The sequence below is a fragment of the Heptranchias perlo genome, chromosome 11, assembly GCF_035084215.1.
Source record: "Heptranchias perlo isolate sHepPer1 chromosome 11, sHepPer1.hap1, whole genome shotgun sequence".
NCBI classification, from domain to species: Eukaryota; Metazoa; Chordata; class Chondrichthyes; order Hexanchiformes; family Hexanchidae; genus Heptranchias; species Heptranchias perlo.
In genome coordinates this window covers 76,289,499-76,312,455 of record NC_090335.1, presented here as the reverse complement: position 1 = coordinate 76,312,455, position 22,957 = coordinate 76,289,499, and the positions used below count along the sequence as shown (strand labels likewise).

The 22,957-nt window shown below is 45.6% G+C and overlaps 2 protein-coding genes across 3 annotated transcripts in view; one reads left to right on the top strand and one right to left on the bottom strand.

Moving 5' to 3' along the window:
* The window catches only part of u2af1 (U2 small nuclear RNA auxiliary factor 1), a 45,919-nt gene that overhangs the window by 15,416 nt on the left and 7,546 nt on the right, over nt 1-22,957 (bottom strand). Inside the window, exons 3-6 of one of the 2 annotated variants that reach the window (XM_067993394.1) lie at nt 14,303-14,369; nt 9,178-9,227; nt 3,408-3,506; nt 2,568-2,701 (exon numbers count right to left, since the gene is read on the bottom strand). In XM_067993394.1, coding sequence (XP_067849495.1) covers nt 2,568-2,701; nt 3,408-3,506; nt 9,178-9,227; nt 14,303-14,369 — 350 coding nt within the window. Of the gene's footprint in view, nt 1-2,567; nt 2,702-3,407; nt 3,507-9,177; nt 9,228-13,296; nt 13,364-14,302; nt 14,370-22,957 lie in introns of both variants that reach the window. The other variant, XM_067993393.1, reaches the window with a different exon arrangement.
* Nucleotides 21,860-22,957, top strand: part of cryaa (crystallin, alpha A) — a 39,113-nt gene continuing 38,015 nt past the window's right edge. Inside the window, exon 1 of the mRNA XM_067993395.1 lies at nt 21,860-22,291. Coding sequence (XP_067849496.1) covers nt 21,926-22,291 — 366 coding nt within the window. The 5' untranslated portion in view covers nt 21,860-21,925. The remainder of the gene's footprint in view (nt 22,292-22,957) is intronic.

Below are 22,957 nucleotides of genomic sequence, written 5' to 3'. Positions count from 1 at the left end.
CTTCAGTTATGTGGCGAGATTGGAGAAGCTGGGATTGTTCTCCTTAGAACAGAGAAGGTTAAGGGGAAACCTAATAGAGGTGTTCAAAATAATCTTCAAAGGTGGCAGAACAAGTTGAAAAGGCTGTTAACAAAGCATATGGGATCAATGGCTTTAACAACAGAGGCAAAGAGTACAAATGCAAGGAAGTTATGCTAAACCTTTATAAATCACTAGTTAGGCCTCAGCTGGAGTATTGTGTTCAATTCTGGGCACCACACTGTAGGATGGATGTCAAGGCCTTAGAGAGGGTGCAGAGGAGATTTAGTAGAATGGTACCAGGGATAAGGTACTTCAGTTATGTGGAGAGATTGGAGAAGCTGGGATTATTCTCCTTACAGCAGAGAAAGTTAAGGGGAAACCTAATAGAGATATTCAAAATAATGAGGGGTTTTGATAGAGTAGGGAAAAGCTGTTTCCTTTGACAAGTGGGTCGGTAATCAGAGGTCACAGATTTAAAATAATTGGCAAAAGAACCGGAGAGGAAATGAGGAGAACTTTTTTCACAGAGGGTTGTTTAGATCCGGAACACACTCCCTGAAAGGGTGGTGGAATCAAGTTCCATAGGAACTTTCAAAAGGCAATTGGACATGTACTTGAAGAGGACTAATTTGCAGGGTTATGGGGAAAAAGCTGGGGTGTGGGACTAAATTGGACAGCTCTTTCAAAGAGCCGGCACAGGTACAACGATCTGAAGGGCCTCCTTCTGTGCTGTAAGAGTCTATGACTAATTGTATAGCTCTTTCAAAGAGCCGGCATAGACATGATGGGGCGAATGGCCTCCTCTGTGCTGTTAAGATTCCAAGATTTTATGACAGTTGCAACAATTCTCACGAACAGCCTTTCATCTCCCTCTTTGTGGGCGTAGAATGACGACATTCGAACAATTTGCTGTCAAGTGGCAGGGTTAGAGCTGGTACAAGAGTTGGTGAAAAGGCCCAATACAAATGCAGGTATGTCTACTTTTCACTTCACACTGCCACCCGGTGTAGAGATGGTGGAACTTCAGCAGGAAAGCAACGACTGTGCAGCGGCATGGACCAGATACAATCGGACTCCCTTCCAAAGCACTTTTTGATTTTACAAGGTTCATACATTTCTGTGCAATAGCAGCATTGCTAAATGTGACATACTGGAGGCAAATTATTATTTTAAAATAATTACAAGTGGTTTTCAAAAAAACACACAAGGAACGAACCTTCTACATTCTCAGGATGTCCCAAAGCGCTTCAGAGCATAAGAGCAGAGGGACCTGGGGATACATAGTCACAAATCTTTGAAGATGGCAGGGCAAGTTGATAAGGTGGCTAAGAAAGCATATGGGATACTTGGCTTTGTAAATAGGGGCACTGAATACAAAAGCAAGGAAGTCATGCTAAACCTTTACAAATCACTGGTTAGGCCTCAGCTGGAGTACAATTCTGGGCACCACACTTTAGGAAGGATGTCAAGGCCTTGCAGAGGGTACTGGGATGAGGGACTTCAGTTATGTGGAGAGACTGGAGAAGCTGGGGTTGTTCTCTTTGGAGCAGAGAGGGTTAAGGGGAGACCTAAGAGATATTCGAAATAATGAGGGGTTTTGATAGAGCAAATAGGGAGAAACTGTTTCCACTGGCACGTGGGTCAGTAACCAGGGGTCACAGATTTAAAATAATTGGCAAAAGAACTTGGGGGCAAATGAAGACCATGTCTTCCAGAGATTCTTGAGATCTAGAACACACTACCTGAAAAGGTGGTGGAAGCAGATTCCATAGGAACTTTCAAAAGGCAATTGGACAAGTACTTGACGAGGACTAATTTGCACGGTTATGGGGAAAAAGTTGGGGTGTGGGGCTAAATTGGACAGCTGTTTCAAAGAGCCGGAGCCAGCTCAGGCACGACGGGCCGAATGGCGGCATCCTGTGCTGTAAGATTCTATGTACAAAAAATAATTAAAAAGGCTAACAAAATGTTAGCCTTTATAACTAGAGGGCTAGAATATAAAGGGGAGGAAGTTTTACTACAGCTATACAAAGCCCTGGTTAGACCACATCTGGAGTGCTGTGTACAGTTCTGGGCACCACATCTTAGGAAGGATATAATGGCCTTGAAAGGAGCGCAGTGCAGATTCACCAGAATGTGACCAGGACTCATTTTAGTGCTGCTCCTGCTGCCTGCCACCCTAACCCCCCGAACCTCACAGAGGGGTTGTCACTGAGGCAAATTGCAGCCCCAATTGAATCTCAGCTGCAATGTCCCACTGGTGATCAGTGGGTGACAGGCAGAGGGGCGAGAGAAATCGATACCTCACAAGGCCACATCGGTGTGGGAGCCTGAAGAGATCGAGGAGTCAGGAAGACTGGGACTATTCAGTTAAATGATCTGGAAGTCACTGGCAGATCTATGAAAGGGTTTTCACATTGGCATTTACTTACTGAAACAGGCTTCACTGTACTCCATTATTTGGGCCACGCTTTTGTTTCTTTTGATTTATTTTTGAACCTTTTTGCAGGCTAAAGGCAGCAGCTCAGTGACTGGTGAACACTCACCCCATTTCATACTGCCTGCAGCAGGCTTCTCTGAAGTCAGTCACTGGCGAGAGCTCCGCATGGATTGGCTGTCCATTGAACCAGCGATTGTTCAGGTCATTCACAGCCTTTTCTGCATCTTCCTCATGACGAAACTGAAACAGGAGAACAGGAGAGTCAAGAGTGAACACAAACAAGGATTGCTACACCCAGGTACACTCGGCCAGTGAACAGGGCTCATTGCTGACCCCTGGGCCCAGGTACACTCGGCCAGTGAACAGGGCTCATTGCAGCCCCCCGGGCCCAGGTACACTCGGCCAGTGAACAGGGCTCATTGCAGACCCCCAGGCCCAGGTACACTCGGCCAGTGAACAGGGCTCATTGCAGACCCCCGGGCCCAGGTACACTCGGCCAGTGAACAGGGCTCATTGCAGCCCCCTGGGCCCAGGTACACTCGGCCAGTGAACAGGGCTCATTGCAGACCCCCGGGCCCAGGTACACTCGGCCAGTGAACAGGGCTCATTGCAGACCCCCGGGCCCAGGTACACTCGGCCAGTGAACAGGGCTCATTGCAGCCCCCTGGGCCCAGGTACACTCGGCCAGTGCTGACCCCAAACGTGACACCTACCACAGTATTATGAAACATGCTCTTTGTGCCCCACCTCAATAAAAAGACAAACACAGCCAAAAAACCTCACTCCCAAAGCAACAACTGAGCACAAACAGCCAGCCAGAGCTCAGAGTCCCAGCCTCAGGCCCAAAGCTCCAAGTTCTACAGGACACCTCAATGCACACACCTTCATTTCTGGAACCAGGGAGAATGTGGAGGGGGGGGGCGTTTAAAAGTCTACAAATTCTTACCTTTACATAGACATTTCCAACCAGGTGATCACCCAGATTGTCGCAGACATTCATCTCTTCAATTTCACCATATTTTTCCTCCATTTCTGTGAAGACCTCCTGTAGATAAAGGACAACATGGCAGTTACACCCTTCAACATTGGGGCAGGTGTGCTGTCTAAGCTCCTCACTATACTAGTTGGTGAACCAACCAGGTACATAGTGCCGATTGTGGGGAAGGGGGAGAAGGAAAGAAATTGATGACAAGCACACACTGCGGCTCAATTATCTAACCAATACATACAACACAAAGATGCACCAGAATGCAATGTTCAAACTGATCGATGAAGGAACTGTAGCACATCCCAGGGCACCACAAAGCAGACACGTATACAGTGTGTGTATATATACAGTAACCTGCGCCACAGCTTTCCGGTTACTATACACAGTGACCTCCTCTCCACAGGTAATATACACAGTGGTCTCCTTTCCAGTTAACCAAAGCTAAAATGGAACCAAAATGCAGCATCCAAAATATAGCACAGTACTCCCTTTAACTGGTACTCAGCATCTACAATTCCGAAAATAAAACTAGCCAGGATCAGCTAAGTGAAGTGAGAAATAGATGGAGATAATATTCATGCAGAAACTAATTGACCAAGAGAGATGTGGAGTAGGGGAATAAAATCAAATGGACAAGCCATATACAGGGAAAAGACAAAGCTGGGGGAGCTTTGACAAAAAAACCCCAGGAAAGATTAAAATGCAGAATGTGGGAAATAAACTGGGAGAACTAGAAGTAATTATTTTACAGATTAACATCAACAGAAACCTGGCTACAAGAATAGAAAATAAAAGTGTTGGGATATTATATATTTAGGAAGGATAGAAAGATAAAAAAGGAGGTGGAGGGCAACATTGGTTAAAGAGGGAATACTTGGTGTAGGGCAGGTAATGTAGACAGGGAATGGACACAGAGTCAGTATGGTTGGAGCTCAAGGATAAAAAGGGCTTGTTCCATTAGTCAGGGTGTATTACAGACCTCCTAATTGTGGGAAGGAAATGGAAGAGGAAATCTACAGTCAGATTAGAGACATGTGTGGGGAAACAAAATTGTACTGGGAGATTGAATTATCCACTTACTGATTGGGACAGAGAGAGATTAAATGGGGAAAGGGGAATGGGATTCCTGTAGCATGTATGGGACTCCTTTCTGGAGCAGTGCATTAGTCCGTCTACAGGGGAGGAGGTGATGTTGGGTCTGGTTACGAGCAATGAGATAGATCAGGTCGACAAACTAAATGTGGATGAGCACCTGGGGAGTACAGTCATAACCACAATATGATATAGTTTAAGATCTAAGAAAGGGAAAAAGTCAGTACAAAAACTAGAACACCAGAATGGACTAGGGTAGATTAGAGAGATGAGGAGTAAGCTATCTGAGGAGGTAGGAGGAGAAATTGTCACAGAGGACTATACAGCAACAGTGGGATGTTTTTGAAAAAGTTTGCAAAGGTACAGAATATATATTGCATTTAAAAATGAAGGAAATTTCTAGTAGTTTTAGGAAGAGGTTAAAAACCACTTAAAATTGGACAGGACCTGTAAGAACTAGGAGAATAATATGAAAAAACAAAGACAATATGTGAAAATTAAGAGGTTAAGAGCAGGATGAGGAAAGCTAAGGTGGAGTATGATAAAACAAAAGTCAAATAACAAAAAGGAACAGTAAAGTATTTTACAACTATATCAGTTAAAAAGAGAATCTTTAAAGTGAGGCGTGACCCTGAGAGGATTGTCAATTTATAGATGACGATCAAAAAATGGCAAAGTACTTTAATAAGTTTGCATCAGTCTTTACCAGAAAAGATGTCACAGAGGGGGTGAACCCTGAAGGATCGAGTGAGATGACAGATCTGATGCTGGATAAAAGGAAAATTTAAAATAAATGTTCTAGGCTAAAGGAAGACAAACCGCCAGGGCCCGACAGAATACATCTCAGAATCCTTATGCAGCGAAGGTTCACCAGACTGATTCCTGGGATGGCAGGACTGTCGTACGAGGAGAGATTGGGTCGACTCGGCCTGTATTCACTCGAGTTTAGAAGAATGAGGGGATCTCATTGAAACATTTAAAATTCTGACAGGGCTAAACAGACCGGATGTAGGGAGGATGTTTCCCCTGGCTGGGGGGGGGGGGTCCAGAACGAGGGGTCACAGTCTCAGGATACGGGGTAGGACATTTAGGACTGAGATGAGGAGAAATTTCTTCACTCAGAGGGTGGTGAACCTGTGGAATTCTCTACTACAGAAGGCTGTGGAGGCCATGTCACTGAACATATTTAAGAAGGAGCTAGATAGATTTCTAGACACATCAAGGGGTATGAGGAGAGAATGGGAATATGGTATTGAGATAGAGGATCAGCCACGATCATACTGAATAGCGGAGCCGAATGGCCTACTCCTGCTCCTATTTTCTATGTTTCTAATCCCGGGGAAGTTGAATATAATACATACAAGCTCGGTGCACAGAGAGGGATTTGGGGGTACTGGTTCACAGGACATTAACGGTAGCATCTCAGGTTAATTAGGCCTAAAAAAAAGCTGATGTAATTCTAGGTTTTATCTCAAGAGGTAAAGAATATAAATGCCAAGAGGTAATTATGAGCCTGTATAAGACCATAAGATTTAAATTGTGCTGTATTGGGCTCCACACGGTAGGAAGGATATTGAGGTTTTGGAGAGGGACAGCACAGATTCACTAGGATGCTGCCTGGTGGGAGGAAATACAAATACCAAAGACCTGAAAAGTTGAAGCTTTTCGTTAGATCACAGGTTACTGGGTGATATGATAGAAAAGTTTAAGATGATGAAACGGGTTGGGATGGATAGAAGCAGACTGTTTCCAGTAGTCGAGGGATCTAGAACGACGGGCCATAGATAAAAGATTAAACGTAAGAGATTCAGAACAGATGGAAGGAGAAACATCTTTACAGAGAATTGTGAGGTTGTGGAATTCACTTCCAGGGTCAGTGGTTGAGGCAGAAACTGTGTCAGCATTGAAGATTAGATTGGATAGGTGGAAGAAGGAAAAGTTGAAGGTGATATTGGAACAGGGCTGGTGAATGTGATTAGGACTATTGACTCGTGTGGAAGCAAGAACATAAGAAATAGGAAGGCTAGGGCATACAGCCCCTCGAGCCTGCTCCGCCACTCAATCAGATCATGACTGATCTTCGACCTCAACTCCACTTTCCTGCACGATCCCCGTGTCCCGTGATTTCCCATAGAGTCCAAAAATCTATCTATCTCAGCCTTGAATATATTCAATGACTGAGCATCCACAGCCCTTTGGGGTAGAGATTTCCAAATATTCACAACCCTCTGAGTGAAGAAATGCCTCCTCATCTCAGTCTTAAATGGCCGACCCCTTATCCTGAGACTATGCCCCCTAGTTCTAGACTCTCCAACCAAGGGAAACAACTTCTCAGCATCTACCCTGTCAAGGCCCCTCAGAATCTTGTCTGTTTCAAAGAGATCACCTCTCATTACTTTGCATCGGTCTTTACTAAAGATGATGTCGCAGAGGGGGTGAACCCTGAAGGGGTTGAGTGAGATGAGCAATCTGGTGCTGGATAAAAGGAAAATTTAAAATAAACGTTCTAGGCTAAAGAAAGACAAAACCAGGCTAAATACAGAAAGTTCAGGGGGGAAGTGAAAAAGGAAATAAGAGGGGCAAAGAGAGAGTATGAGAATATACTGGCAGCCAACATAAAAGGGAATCCAAAAGACTTCTACATGCATGTAAACAGTAAACGGGTCGTAAGAGGAGGGGTGGGGCCGATTAGAGACCATAAAGGAGATCTACTCATAGAGGCTGAGGGGATGGCCGAGGTACTAAATGAGTACTTTGCATCTGTCCTTAGCAAAGAAAAAGATGCTGCCAGAGTGTCAGTAAAGGAAGGTATAGTTGAGATACTGGATGGGCTAAAAATTGATAAAGAAGAGGTACTTGAAAGACTAGCTGTACTAAAGTAGATAAGTCACCCGGTCCGGATGGGATGCATCCGAGGTTGCTGAGGGAAGTAAAGGTGCAAATTGTGGAGGTACTGGCCATAATCTTCCAAACATCCATAGATACGGGGATGGTGCCAGAGGACTGGAGAATTCCAAATGTTACACCCTTTTTTGAACAAGGATGTAAGGATAAACCCAGCAACTACAGGCCAGTCAGTGGTGGGGAATCTTCTGAAATGATAATCCGGGACAGAATTATCAATCACTTGGACAAGTGTGGATTAATTAGGGAAAATCAGTATGGATTTGTTAAAGGCAAATCATGTTTAATTAATTTGATTGAGATTTTTGATGAGGTAACGGAGAGGGTAGATGAGGGCAATGCGGTTGATGCGGTGTATATGGACTTTCAAAAGGCGTTTGATAAAGTGCCGCATAATAGGCTCGTCATCAAGATCGAAGCCCATGGAATAAAGCGGGCAGTAATAGCATGGATACAAAACTGGCAAAGTAACATGAAGCAGAGAGCAGTGGTGAACGGTTGTTTTTCGAACTGGAGGGAGGTGTACAGTGGTTTTCCCAAGGGATTGGTACTAGGACCATTGCTTTTCTTGATATATATTAATGACTTGGACTTGGACGTACAGGGCACAATTTCAAAATTTGCAGATGACACAAAACTTGGAAGTGTAGTGAACAGTGAGGAGGATAGCGACAGACTTCAAGAGGATATAGACAGGCTGGTGGCATGGGCAGACACATGACAGATGAAATTTAATGCAGAAAAATACGAAGTGATACATTTTGGTAGGAAGAACGAGGAGAGGCAATATAAACTAGAGGGCACTATTCTAAAAGGGGTAAAGGAACAGAGAGATCTAGGGGTATATGTCCACAAATCATTGAAAGTGGTAGGGCAGGTTGAGAAAGGGGTTAAAAAAGCTTACAGGATCCTGGACTTTATAAATAGAGGCAAAGAGTACAAAAGCAAGGAAGTCATGATGAACCTTTATAAAACACTGGTTCGGCCACAACTGGAGTATTGTGTCCAGTTCTGGGCACCGCACTTTAGGAAAGAAGTGAAGGCCTTAGAGAGAGTGCAGAAAAGATTTACTAGAATGTTTCCAGGGATGAGGGACTTTAGTTACGTGGATAGACTAGAGAAGCTGGGGGTGTTCTCCTTGGAACAGAGAACATTGAGAGGAGATTTGATAGAGGTATTCAAAATCATGAAGGGTCTGGACAGAGTAGATAGAGAGAAACTGTTCCCATTGGCGGAAGGGTCAAGAATCAGAGGTCATAAATTTAAGGTGATCGGCAAAAGAACCAAAGGTGTCATGAGGAAAAACTTTTTTACACAGCGAGTGGTTAGAATCTGGAATGCCCTGCCCGAGGGGGTGGTGGAGGCAGATTCAATCATGGCCTTCAAAAGGGATCTGGATAAGTACTTGAACGGAAAAAATTTGCAGGGCAGGGGGGTGGGAGCTGGATTGCTCTTGCATAGGGCCGGCGCGGACTTGACGGGCCGAATGGCCTCCTTCTGCTGTAACTTTTCTATGATTCTACGAAAATGCCAGGGCCCAAAAGATTATATCTCAAGATCCCGGCTGCGGCAAAGACACGCACCCAGACTGATGGATGGAAATGAAGCTGATTGGATCACTGCAGGAAAGGCAGGCATCCACTCTACACCATCTACCCAGCATATGTTCACCATATAAACCCCTCCCTCCATCGTTCGCTATACACAGGGCAAGAAAGCTCGAGTCACTTACCTCAAAGAACTCATCATAATGTTCCTGCATTTCAACATCACCAACAGCACCTAATATGAGACACAATGAACAAGCTTCAGACAGTTGCAGTTAACGCCAAACCCGAGATCTTAAAGGAAGCTGCAGTATCCGATTGACCTTATACAAATCAAACCAAACACAAATAAACTCATTAAATACACTTCTTCACTTCAGATACTGAATCCTCATCCCAGTGTGAATATTAAAAAATCTCGGTGTTTAAAGACCCATTTTGCACCCACGTACATTTCCAGTTTCAGCTGAGCAGATTATTACAGCTCTTGTAACAGGCACTTATTATTTTATTTAGGGTGCTCGCTTCTGGCTGGCTTGTAGCCCCAACAAGCAGCACAGCTCACTTCTTCATATCACATTTACTGTTTACACACCAATTAATTTTACAACTCAGGACATTCAAAAATGTCCATTCAGTATCAAATTCTTCAAAGGGCAAGCAAATGCCAGGATTACATGGCACTCCAGTGTGAGATTCTCAATTCCACATTATCTCCAGCCAGTTGCCAAGATACAGGAGTTGCTTTGGTTTGAAATCCCTGTTGTAATTGCGGAGCCCAAACAAATCTATTCAGGTTTATGTGGGGAGGTTTTTTAAAATTCATTCATGGGATGTGGGCATCGCTGGCAAGGCCGGCATTTATTGCCCATCCCTAATTGCCCTCGAGAATGTGGTGGTGAGCCGCCTTCTTGAACCACTGCAGTCCGTGTGGTGAAGGTTCTCCCACAGTGCTGTTAAGTAGGGAGTTCCAGGATTTTGACCCAGCAACGATGAAGGAATGGCGATATATTTCCAAGTCGGGATGGTGTGTGAGTTGGAGGGGAATGTGCAGGTGGTGTTGTCTCATGTGCCTGCTGTCCTTGTCCTTCTAGGTGGTACAGGTCGTAGGTGGGACAGTACATGTCAGTGTTCAGGTTTATGTGGGGAGAGTGGGACAGTATGTGTCAATGTGGGGAGAGTGGGACAGTATGTGTCAGTGTTCAGGTTTATGTGGGGAGAGTGGGACAGTGCGTGTCAATATTCAGATTTATGTGGGGACAATATTTGAAACATCACTAGGTTAACCAATACTGCAGGTATACGTGACAACCTATTGTTGTTTAATGTCGGTCACAAATTCTTTCCTGCTCTCATGTAAGATCAGGTAAAAAACTGAACCACAGCCCAATTCAATCCATCTCTGAGCAATGGCCTTGCGTGTGTGAGCAGGCAGTGCTGAACGTTTGAGACTCTCCAGCCTCCTGTTACAAACGTCAGTATGGGGACAGGTAATGACACAAACACACTAAGGTTTCTGAATCAAAGAACTTACACCAAAGTGATATAAAGACAATGGAAACACACAATAGAAGCCTACCACACAAGACCAGTTTGTGTTATATTGTGCACCGTTATGATGCAATGGGACATCACCCACCCAATTAATAAAAGTCAACCGGAAATGGACTTGGTCAATCGAGGACACTGCAGCTTCTGTATTAATTGGTTATAAATCACATCCTGTCTGCTATCATTAGATTTCACGCTCCACGTGGATCCAAGGTAAGGGCAGGCCAGTTTAGTTATTGTTTGCCTCCTAGTTCTTAGATCAGTCCTTGGCAGACAGGGTGGGCAGCTAACCTGATCGAAACCTCAATCAAACCGACCATCCTAGATACGAGCAGCCAGGAGTGACCGATCCTCTCTCTGAGTGGAATAGGCTGGCTGCTACATGGTGTCTTTCCCCAGCTCAAGCCAAGATCAAGGCTACGACCTGGGGAATTGTGGCTGCAAAATGCATATCATACCACTCCGTGGGATTTAGCACCAAACAAACCCTCAAACCAGGGTTGGCGGAGCATTGGACAGGCTGGGAGTCTTGTGCTGGCAAATAGGAAACTATTTTCCCTCGGGGTACAACCATGGCCCTTTCACAAGCTCACTTTTCCTTGCAGAAGTTTCATAACAGAGACCAGTAGCTTTCATTTTACATTTCCCCTGGAACTGATTTTGGTTAAGGTAAATCTTTCTCTTACATGTTAGTCACTATTCTAGATCCAGAACAGTTTGAAGGTTGGGGTGTTTGTTAATACAGAGAAATGTTTTTCATTATATGAAGTTTAGAGGTGGGGGAGGGGGGGAGGGGGAAGGGAAAAGACTGATACGCCAACAGACCATTGGTAGCGGCAGCCCTAATCTGAGCTTCCCTTTGGGCACAAACCCCTCCTACTGGAAAAACTACAAAGCAGCCCTGGCTCTTGGGTCACTGAGGCGTTTGCACTATATCCCAGCCTCTGTCCTGACTAGAGACTTGTAAGAGGGGCCCTGTGGTAAACAGCCCTTGAAAAGCTTCCCAACTGAAAAGGATGCGGATCAAGTGGTTTTTCCCCTCCACCCCGAAATCACTGACAACTGTGCTATGTGACCTACTTGTCCAAGGAGAGCAGCTGGTAAGCCAAGACCACAGACACTGAGGCCGGGCCTTTTCTCAGTGGCCCAGAACAGCTTTTCAGAAAGAAGTCCTAAACCCAGAGCTGTATGTGCCAGAAACACTGAACCAGGATCGCTCAGATGTATTTACAGCTAAATCTTTGTCCGAGCTCTGGAAGGACCGAGTCTGACTCCAAGTGAACCAGTGCACAACCACTTAAATCACCATTTGCACGTGTGCACAAGGTCCAATTAATTTAACTCATCCTTGAATTTCTGTCCAGTGGCAGCACGCAATTAGCTCATTCTTACACATGCACAAAAAGGGACACCCAACTCTGGCTCCATGTGAACTTGGCACAGCCATCACAAAGACCTGCCCTTTGGGGAACAATCTGCCAAACTGCAAGCCACTGGCACCATCTCCTAATTATGCAGCAGGGCACGGTTTAAATTGGATGGGACGATTCATGTGGCATCATGCATGAAGCTCGAAAGGGAATGGTGTACCACTAACCTGTTACAGGGTCAGTAAACCTCCCAAGGGAGCAATGATCTCCCAATGTTTCCATGAAACACCAACAATAGCAAGAGATCGGTGAGCACAACTAATTCTATTGTGCCTCACATACATTAAACACTAGGGACTAATTGTTGTTCTACCGTAAGCTTTGATCAGTAAGAGTCTAAAGTTATCTACTCTCAGCTAAGGGTTCTGCAGTTTATAAGTCTCATCCTTAGATTTCCTAAACCCCACAATGTTTGTCCTACAGTTGAACACAGCCAAGCTGCACACTTAACACAAGAAAACATAAACCAAACAATTTTTTCAGTTTTCATATTTACATTGGGAAAATGGACCATGGCTTTTGGGAAAGTATCAGATGTGTGCTGCCAAACTAACAGCGTATAACCCATGTGAGATACATCTGACAAATTATAAAATATAGATGAAATGATTTTTTAAAAAAAACTACATACTTTTTCAGGGGAACCCCAGCTCTACCATCTACCTTTACTACTGAACATTTTACACCAGGCCATTTTATGTAGTTAGTGTTGCAGACCACAACCAGCAGAAGAGAGCTTCCCATCTTTATATTACTCATTCATTACAGAACTAAGATTGTTGAACCCCCTTCCCCGCATAACTGTTCAACCTTCACTCTGCCCTCCCCCAAAAACTGCTTCAATTCAAGAAAAAAATTCCCAACTCATCACTGCAACTGAGCTTCCTGCTCCCTACCATAGGTAACCTCAGAACAGAAAGCTTTCAGGTCAATAACTGGACCACTTCTACGTTGGACTCTGTTCTGACCCCCGGTCCAAGGCTCAGACAGCACCACAATCCGAAGACACCTGGTGCAACATTCTAGCCCCTGGATCAAGCTTAGTCAAAACACCAGACCCCCAACCTGGAAGGGTTTTCCTCTAGTCATTAAATTGCTATTCCACGTCTTGAATCTTCTGCTCCAATCTTTGCCAACTACCAACACACCCTCCCCCAGTTCATCCTTACTCTCAGACAGCTGGTTGAGAAATTTGCAAGTTCACACATATACTGGACTTTGCTCAAACTATATTATTACAAAGTACTGAATAGGATGACAAAACACACATCCTCCTGACTGTAAATACAACGCAACAACCTGCAAAGGCGTTTGTTAACTTACAGTGGAAACCGTCTGCTGTCTGGGTACAGTTTTGAGGGTTACGGTATAAGTTCAAGAGCGCAATGGTCTGAAATACAAAACGTAACAAGTTTTGACACCACATCTCTAAAAAAAAATTCAACTTAAAACCTACTTCACGCCTCACCCCTTTGACTCGAGGGTAGACTGCAAATAGGGAGCTGAAAAGAAAAAGTTAATCCCTTCAGAGTGATGAGTCTTCATTTTCGTCAGAACTCGTCTGACAAAGCTGTGAAGATATGGAGATATCATGATATAAGAGCAGCAGGACCACTAGCAACTAAGTCACGTCTCAGAATGGTAAATTTGCCTAAGATGGCAGCTCACAAATACACATTATAGCGAGCACTGTCTACAAAACCATTTGCTTTTCTAACGTATTTTGTTTTAAACATGTCAGGAAGTGCAGCCACAGGATCACTGCAGGCACCTGCCCCAGACACCAGGGCAAGTTCAGTCAATACAGCAACAACTGTCCTACTTGTAATTTTATACCATGAGATCCCCACAAATTTGAGGAGAATTGAGGTTATGCGGAATCAAAATACTGGTCTTGAGTTGTTGGCCTATCTCAGCAATGCATGGTACTGAAAATCCTCTACTTACCCTGGGCGAGTTCACATTACTGAACCGTCTCCAGCACCATACCTGGTGCCCAGAAGCTAACGCTTTTAGCACTCACTAGCCAGGGTTTGATGTTTTCTGAGAGATTCTCTTTAATGTCAAATTTATCATGTCCAGCCTTCCCAACTCTGGATACTGGGATAGGACTTACTGGTGCCCGTAAAGACCTTGCCAACCTACGTGCACACTTATGGAGAAGATTTGAATACTAGTGCTTGTTGGGAAATGAACATCAAGCCCTGGATCAATGCCGACTTCATGGTTACACCTCATCTTTGCTTGAACTGGCCTCAAATCAGGTGAGACCAACAGCTACTGCTCTACGAAACGGCCAAACCCCCAAATCTCCAATGGTGGGACTTACAGTGTGAGCCGTCAGCCGTCTGTGCACTATTTTGGGGATTACGGTAGATGTTTTGAATCAAGATGGTCTGCAGAAGAAAAAAAGGAAATCCCGTTGGCTGCGGCACATAATGGAGAGGACTGCGGAGTGGAGAGAACTCTGACATGATCATAAACAATGCTACATTCATGAGGCTACCCAGCGTACAGCTCAATGCGACAGGGCAGCCTAGGGTAGAAACGCAGTGGGAGTCAGTGAGGTGGTAAGAAACCTTTCATTAGACTGGATGATTTAGTGTCTGTGTTGTGTTTTTTTGGCTGGTTTTACAATCTGATCTTGGCGATAGTGTGAGCAGGGTTCTGTACATACATGCAAAAAAAAAGTCATAATTAAAAGCAGCTGCAACTGTCTTTACTACTAGCAGCACCTGGGGAGGGGGGGGGGGGAATGATGTGGATGTTCCTGCAGCCCAAACCCGAGCCCGAGCAGGCATGCTACTGCTGAACAGTCACCAAGTTTAGTGACCGTGAACATGTTGGAAAAGTTGCTTGCTTTAGCCAGTCAAGTAGATGTGCTGTTAAACCAGATGCACGTGGGATCACGCCAAGAGCAAAAAGTAACACTCAATTTTCTGAAGCTCAACTTAATCTGCGGTCAGAGGGAACTCGCTTTAAAAAGCAGCGACGTGGGCGGGTTAGAAGGGACATTCTGAGGACTTTGATAGAAGCCACCATGCGGGATGTCCAAAGCACACCTTTCTCTGGAGTACGTGGAGATCGGTGCAATTCCTTTTCAAAAAGCGGAATTCCCTTCTCACCCCGGAGATTAAGTGGATCTTGTGCTATTCAGTCCATGTGAAAACTTCTTACACCCACGAGAGTCAGTCCTGCACCCAAACGCTTCATACGGTCAAGTTACTGCAGGGTTACATCAGTTGCCATATAGGCTTTAGTTTATTCCAAGAGTGCAGATCTCACCCACCTACATTTCATCAACAGCAACCTTCTGGTACTTTGCTGAAGTATTTAGAACAGTCAGTAGCACCAGGCTATTAGTGCAAAGTCAGCTTAGCCAAGCTAACCCTCATGGTCACCCAATGTCCGTGCACCTGCCAGCAGGGTCACTGGACAACGATCACAGGCAGGAACTCTGGCCAATTTTTCCCTCACGAGCTCAGGAATGATGAGGTCATTAGCTGCATCGTCCCACCATCCCAGCTGAGCTCAGCAGACCAGGAAATCAGATGTGGATACCTCCTGGTCTATATGGCTCACTGTTGCACTACATTGGGTACTGACCATCTCCTCACTAAGCCACAGGGAGAGCTGGAGCTCTAACACTGCAAAGTAGTTCCAATTTTATTAAACTACCCAAAGAATTTAACAGGTTTATGTTCGGAGCTTGTACAGTACCATTTCAAGTCAGTCCCTCACTATCAATCCCAAACCTAACTTTCCACGTAAATTATGAGCTGTGATACTCCTGATAGGAAGGGTTTCTGGAGGAAAGCAGCACCAGGAATCAGATCCTGGGGTATTTTTTTTAAAAAAACAGATACTAATTCCTCCCTGCAAGTTCCTGCAGTGTTCAACCAGGGAACAGTTACCAAGATACAAAAGCATTGGTACAAAAAATTAAAACCCCTTCGTTTAGAAGTTCTTAAAGCTCCCAACAATTTGAATGGAAGGTTTTAACTGATGTTTAACAGGGATAAGCCATTTTGAAAAGTGTAAATATCCTTGGTGTCCAGGAGCAGAGTTACAAGCAGCTGGTCTGATAGGAGAGCTGTGTGCAAGTGTCTACCATCCAAAACCGATCACAGGCGTGCCACAGAAGATTTAATCCTGGTATTATGTTAACACGAATGAGATATTTTAGTGCCAACTCTAGAAAAAAGATGTTTCCACATCTGTCCCCATTACAAAGCTAGAAGGTCCTGGACACAGACAACGCTGCACATTTTTAATGCAGCGAATAGAAAAGCAAGCAACACTCCACAAGCAGCTGAGATGAAAGAGCAGATAAAATGCTTAGAGGCAGGGGTGCAAAAGAGGTTCCTATAAATTCCACATGCACCCCATGAAAATGTAGAACAGGGCTCTCCCGATAGTTTAGCAAATAAATAAATGCACCGCATGGTGTTGTATCTGAGCGGGGACAGAACAGGCAGATCAGGAACGTCTCAGCGTCAACTCCTGAAATGTGCTGAGTTTACTGATCTCAGCAGGGACGGTTCCTGATCATTGGCCAGTGACTCCTGCTGCAAAATGTATGTGCACACAACACTGGATTCATTCTGTTGCCCCTCACAGTTGAACAGTCTAATGACAGTCATGGTTTGGCTTACAAATGAAAACAGGCCACCTGCACAAAGAACAGGAGCGGCTGGCAGGAGTATAACAGTACACAAGAAAAGGGGGAAAAGAAAAATGTTTGGATGAGAAAACACCGTTCAACCCACAAGGTCCCAGCTGATGTTTTACCAGTATTCTATCTCCAGACCTCTGATGAATCAGGAATCAAACCAATTCCCTTTTAAATGTTTCAGCAGAATCAATACTTACAAAACTAGATGGCAGTTTAGCCAACAAGTTTTTGACTTAAGAGCATAGCCATTCTGCCAGTGACCCATGGGCAAGTGAACGCTCAGAATTTCATTCAGTTACAAGCTGTGCTGCTTAATCTCAACCCCCCCTTTCTCCGAATGAGCTGTGGCTTGGGTGGAGGGGGGGGGGGGGGGGGAACGACTGAAGCGGGTTCAGCTCTGCTAGCTCCCCACCCACCAAAACTCACCATCACGCAAGTTGGGCACGGTACCAGAGACGTGCTGGTGCTGCATAGCTCCACTCCGGTAAGAGCCATCACCTTCGGGTGGGAGGGGGAGAATTGGGATTTTTGTTTGAATCATTAATTTTACTTTCCCAGCACGTGAACAGTATGCAACGAGCACACAGCTCAGCTCCTCTCACTGGGTGCGTTGCCTCTGCCTCCTTGTTTAAATGAGCAAATAATACAGAAATAAAACACAAGCACAGCAACAGGGCAAACTATCACAGATGTGGAACGAGCATCTGATAAGAGTTGGGAAGGTGAAATATCAAGCTGATAGTTCAGTGTTCAGTGGGTACCAATGACTGGATGTGCAGATGCCTTTACAACCCTTTTCCAAACAGGTATGAAGGTTCTAAAGGGCAATACTTGGGATCCAATTTTCTGCATCCAAACATTGGGACTCAACAGTGCTAACCCCTAGTGCATTGGTGCAGTGTAAAAACTGCCACCTGTGACAGAAAGGGATATCGACAAGTAGGAAATGCCTCAAAATTAATTCAGAGTCAAAGGTTTAACAGGCTACAGAGTCAGGCACACAGATGGTCTCCCGCACATCCATTTGCAAAAGAAAATTGGAACGAAGGCCAAAAAGCCCACCCAATAGTGCCGACAGAAGCTGTGGAGATGCCACGAGCAGAGAAATCCAGATATACAAATTGTGCCACTTGATTAATAACAAACTTGGTATGTATTCTGTGACTGACGAGTCTGCAATCAAGAGTAACCTCATGGATGTTGCAGGGAATCAACACAGTACCCGTTCTAACCATACTCCCTTATCCATGTGGTGCAGCCCTCAACCCAAATAGTGACTGTAATATGGCAACGTCCAAGGATTGAGGACATGCACTTAATTTGTATTCTTCTTAAAACCGTAGTCTGGAAAAAAAAAGGCATTTCAACAGTTAACTCTGTTATAGTACATCAAAAACCTACAACAGCAAAAACATTCTGCCGTCTCCTCCATTTCAGATGATCTAATAGAGCAGGGTTATAAAGGGACAGCGGTGTGTTCTAACAGTGCAGGGTTATGAAGGGACAGCAGTGTTTTCTAATAGAGCAGGGTTATGAAGGGACAGCGGTGTGTTCTAATAGAGCAGGGTTATGAAGGGACAGCAGTGTGTTCTAATAGAGCAGGGTTATGAAGGGACAGCGGTGTGTTCTAACAGTGCAGGGTTATGAAGGGACAGCAGTGTGTTCTAATAGAGCAGGGTTATGAAGGGACAGCGGTGTGTTCTAATAGTGCAGGGTTATGAAGGGACAGCGGTGTGTTCTAATAGAGCAGGGTTATGAAGGGACAGCGGTGTGTTCTAATAGAGCAGGGTTATGAAGGGACAGCGGTGTGTTCTAATAGAGCAGGGTTACGATGGGACAGCGGTGTGTTCTAATAGAGCAGGGTTACGAAGGGACAGCGGTGTGTTCTAATAGAGCAGGGTTACGATGGGACAGCGGTGTGTTCTAATAGAGCAGGGTTATGAAGGGACAGCGGTGTGTTCTAACAGTGCAGGGTTATGAAGGGACAGCAGTGTTTTCTAATAGAGCAGGGTTATGAAGGGACAGCGGTGTGTTCTAACAGTGCAGGGTTACGAAGGGACAGCGGTGTGTTCTAATAGAGCAGGGTTATGAAGGGACAGCGGTGTGTTCTAATAGAGCAGGGTTATGAAGGGACAGCGGTGTGTTCTAATAGAGCAGGGTTACGAAGGGACAGCGGTGTGTTCTAATAGAGCAGGGTTATGAAGGGACAGCGGTGTGTTCTAATAGAGCAGGGTTACGAAGGGACAGCGGTGTTTTCTAATAGTGCAGGGTTACGAAGGGACAGCGGTGTGTTCTAATAGAGCAGGGTTATGAAGGGACAGCGGTGTGTTCTAACAGTGCAGGGTTATGAAGGGACAGCGGTGTGTTCTAATAGAGCAGGGTTACGAAGGGACAGTGGTGTGTTCTAATAGTGCAGGGTTACGAAGGGACAGCGGTGTGTTCTAATAGAGCAGGGTTACGAAGGGACAGTGGTGTGTTCTAATAGAGCAGGGTTACGAAGGGACAGCAGTGTGTTCTAATAGAGCAGGGTTATGAAGGGACAGCGGTGTGTTCTAATAGAGCAGGGTTATGAAGGGACAGTGGTGTGTTCTAATAGAGCAGGGTTACGAAGGGACAGCAGTGTGTTCTAATAGAGCAGGGTTATGAAGGGACAGCGGTGTGTTCTAATAGAGCAGGGTTATGAAGGGACAGCGGTGTGTTCTAATAGAGCAGGGTTATGAAGGGACAGCAGTGTGTTCTAACAGTGCAGGGTTATGAAGGGACAGCGGTGTGTTCTAATAGAGCAGGGTTATGAAGGGACAGCAGTGTGTTCTGATAGAGCAGGGTTACGAAGGGACAGCGGTGTGTTCTAACAGAGCAGGGTTACGAAGGGACAGCGGTGTGTTCTAATAGAGCAGGGTTACGAAGGGACAGCAGTGTGTTCTAATAGAGCAGGGTTACGAAGGGACAGCGGTATGTTCTAATAGAGCAGGGTTATGAAGGGACAGCAGTGTGTTCTAATAGAGCAGGGTTACGAAGGGACAGCGGTGTGTTCTAATGGAGCAGGGTTACGAAGGGACAGCGGTATGTTCTAATAGAGCAGGGTTACGAAGGGACAGCAGTGTGTTCTAATAGAGCAGGGTTATGAAGGGACAGCAGTGTGTTCTAACAGTGCAGGGTTACGAAGGGACAGCAGTGTGTTCTAATAGAGCAGGGTTACGAAGGGACAGCGGTGTGTTCTAATAGAGCAGGGTTATGAAGGGACAGCGGTGTGTTCTAACAGTGCAGGGTTATGAAGGGACAGCGGTGTGTTCTAATAGTGCAGGGTTATGAAGGGACAGCGGTGTGTTCTAATAGAGCAGGGTTATGAAGGGACAGCGGTGTGTTCTAATAGAGCAGGGTTATGAAGGGACAGTGGTGTGTTCTAATAGTGCAGGGTTATGAAGGGACAGCGGTGTGTTCTAACAGTGCAGGGTTACGAAGGGACAGTGGTGTGTTCTAATAGTGCAGGGTTATGAAGGGACAGCGGTGTGTTCGAATAGAGCAGGATTATGAAGGGACAGTGGTGTGTTCTAATAGTGCAGGGTTACGAAGGGATGACTTATAGAGGGGCCAGTGACTCCATTATGAAATTTCAGCTCTCACTAAATTTGGGATGAGGCAGGGCAATTAGAAAGCAGGAGGAAGCGGTGAAAAGAAAAGGGTGAATCGAATCAACTGTCTTTACAGATGAAACCAGTGCCCGGTAAAGTATAATCCTTTTGATGGGGTAACTCTGGGGAACTGAAGTAAATCTCCTGGTAACCAAGAGGCAGCACCGGCAATGAAAGCAAAGACCAAGGGTCAGCCTGTGCTTGAACTCGACACATGTTCTTCACTCCCACAGTCCCAGTATAAACACCAAATTCAAGGTTCCTTTGGGCAGTTTAGCCGTTTCTCAAATCTTCACATTTTACAATGTTAATCCAGTTTAACATGGCCAGCAGTGAACAATTGCCATTTGCTGTTATCTTGCAGCATAAAGCGCTCACCTATGACCATGTATGCCACAGCACTAAACAGGTATCCTGCAAAGAGAGTGAGCTGATCAATTCTGTACTGCTCAAGACAGCAGGGAAGAATGCCAACGCTGTATTACCACACTGGCCGCAGCTGTGTTCATCCCAATTTAAGTGTTAAAGCTGCAGCAGAACAGCTGGTGCAAGATCCACCACTGTAAAACCTGCCCCACTGCAACGACACCAATACAAGAACAGGAGGAAGCCACTGAGCATGTTCCACCATTCAATTAGATTGTGGCAGATCTGCCTGTGCGCGAATGCCTGCAAGTTCTGAACTTCAGGGGCAAGCCTGACCAACCTAAGAATATTGTGACCATGTGGTTTGTGTCTTTAAACTGGAGGTAGTGCTCCTTTAAGCAGGAAGCTGGCATTTCATCCCAAATTCTAATTACGCCCAATTGTATGGAAGCATTTCCTCATCAAAAGGAGGCACCAAAAAAACCCAGCCCCAAACAGTGCACCATTAGGTCTGGACTCTCAAAAGTTATACAGTAACAAAACATTCAGCTGTTCAAAATCACAAGTGGTGCTCTCCACAGGATTCAAGGGTGTCCACAGCACAGATGGGCAAGGGACAGCAACACCCAGGGCGGGTTTAGGTCAACTTCACTTTGATGAGCCCCATTACCAGGGAATAGCCGAGAAAACAAATCAAATTAGAAGCACAATTGCACATGGTAAATGGAATCTGAACAACTAGTTTAGTAGGAAATATCCCACCCAGTTTAACAACCCCTGGGGACAGGAAACAATTGGAGGTCCCTGAGTACTGCTGGGGAGAGCTTGAGGATTTAAGTACCTGTTACAGAACTGAAAAAGTGGACCACACTCCTCACCACCACTCCAGCTTTGGGGGGGACTGCATATAGAGTCTTACTACAGGCATAGTTTAAGTCACCATCGCCCAGACTTCTTGTGGATTAGGATATTAAAGCTGGACAGCCAGATAAATGCTGCAGTACTGAATCTAATAAGTCATTGCACTCCAAAGATAATTGAGTGAAGGGCTTTGAAAGGTTTGATGTAATATCGCACTGTATAAATGCACGTCTATAAAATACCTCACTGCTCCGTCAGTTCACTCAGGCTTTGTGTCATGTACATCTTGAGACTGAAAACTAGTGAAACGAATAAACCATTTCTCTGGTTAACAGAATTGAAAAGCAGATCAATTCGATATTAAAATGGGGCATCACTACAATGGACGTGCACGAGGGAGCACGCTGGCCTCACCGGGATGAACGTGCACGAGGGAGCACGCTGGCCTCACCGGGATGGACGTGCACGAGGGAGCACGCTGGCCTCACCGGGATGGACGTGCACGAGGGAGCACGCTGGCCTCACCGGGATGGACGTGCACGAGGGAGCACGCTGGCCTCACCGGGATGGACGTGCACGAGGGAGCACGCTGGCCTCACCGGGATGGACGTGCACGAGGGAGCACGCTGGCCTCACCGGGATGGACGTGCACGAGGGAGCACGCTGGCCTCACCGGGATGGACGCGCACGAGGGAGCACGTCGGCCTCACCGGGATGGACGCGCACGAGGGAGCACGTCGGCCTCACCGGGATGGACGCGCACGAGGGAGCACGTCGGCCCCAGGTAATTTAACTCCCATGTTGATGCGTACGATGGGTACAGACCCCTGGAAAGCAGGCAGAGCAAAGGAGCATGGCCAGTCCGGTGGAACTTCAAGTGCTGTAGTACAAATTGCAGTCAGCCGCTGGGTTCTCCCTGGTTAAACGAGAAGCCCAAGAGCTGTAAACAACAACTCCCCCAGCATTTTTACATCATTGAAACTTCAACATGAACAGTTCGCAGCATTGACACAATTTTAGATGTCAGAGAGCAGGCGCAGGGTGAGGGATCCGGCTGCCCTTTTCAAAGTGGCATCTTAGCTTCAAAGGAAGGGCCGATTGGCCGCTGGTACCCAAGTTCACAGGGAGAACCCTGGGATGTACAATTCAATGACAGTTCCCAGGCAAATTCAGCACTTCTGCTAATTGGCAGCTCATTGTCCCAGAACTGAACTGCCCAATTCCAGCATTTCAAAAGGGGACAGACACAAAAGACAATGGCCCTTTGAAACGGAACAGATTCACAGCAGAAAGCCACGATCTTAACAACAGGGAAGATCTTTATGGGAAGTTGACTGAAGAGCTTCAAAGCAGTGTACACCTTTAGCTAGTATATGTACACACGTGTTTCAGCTCTCGGGAGAGTTGTTGAATACCGACATACATTCACGTTACAAACGGGCAATGCAAG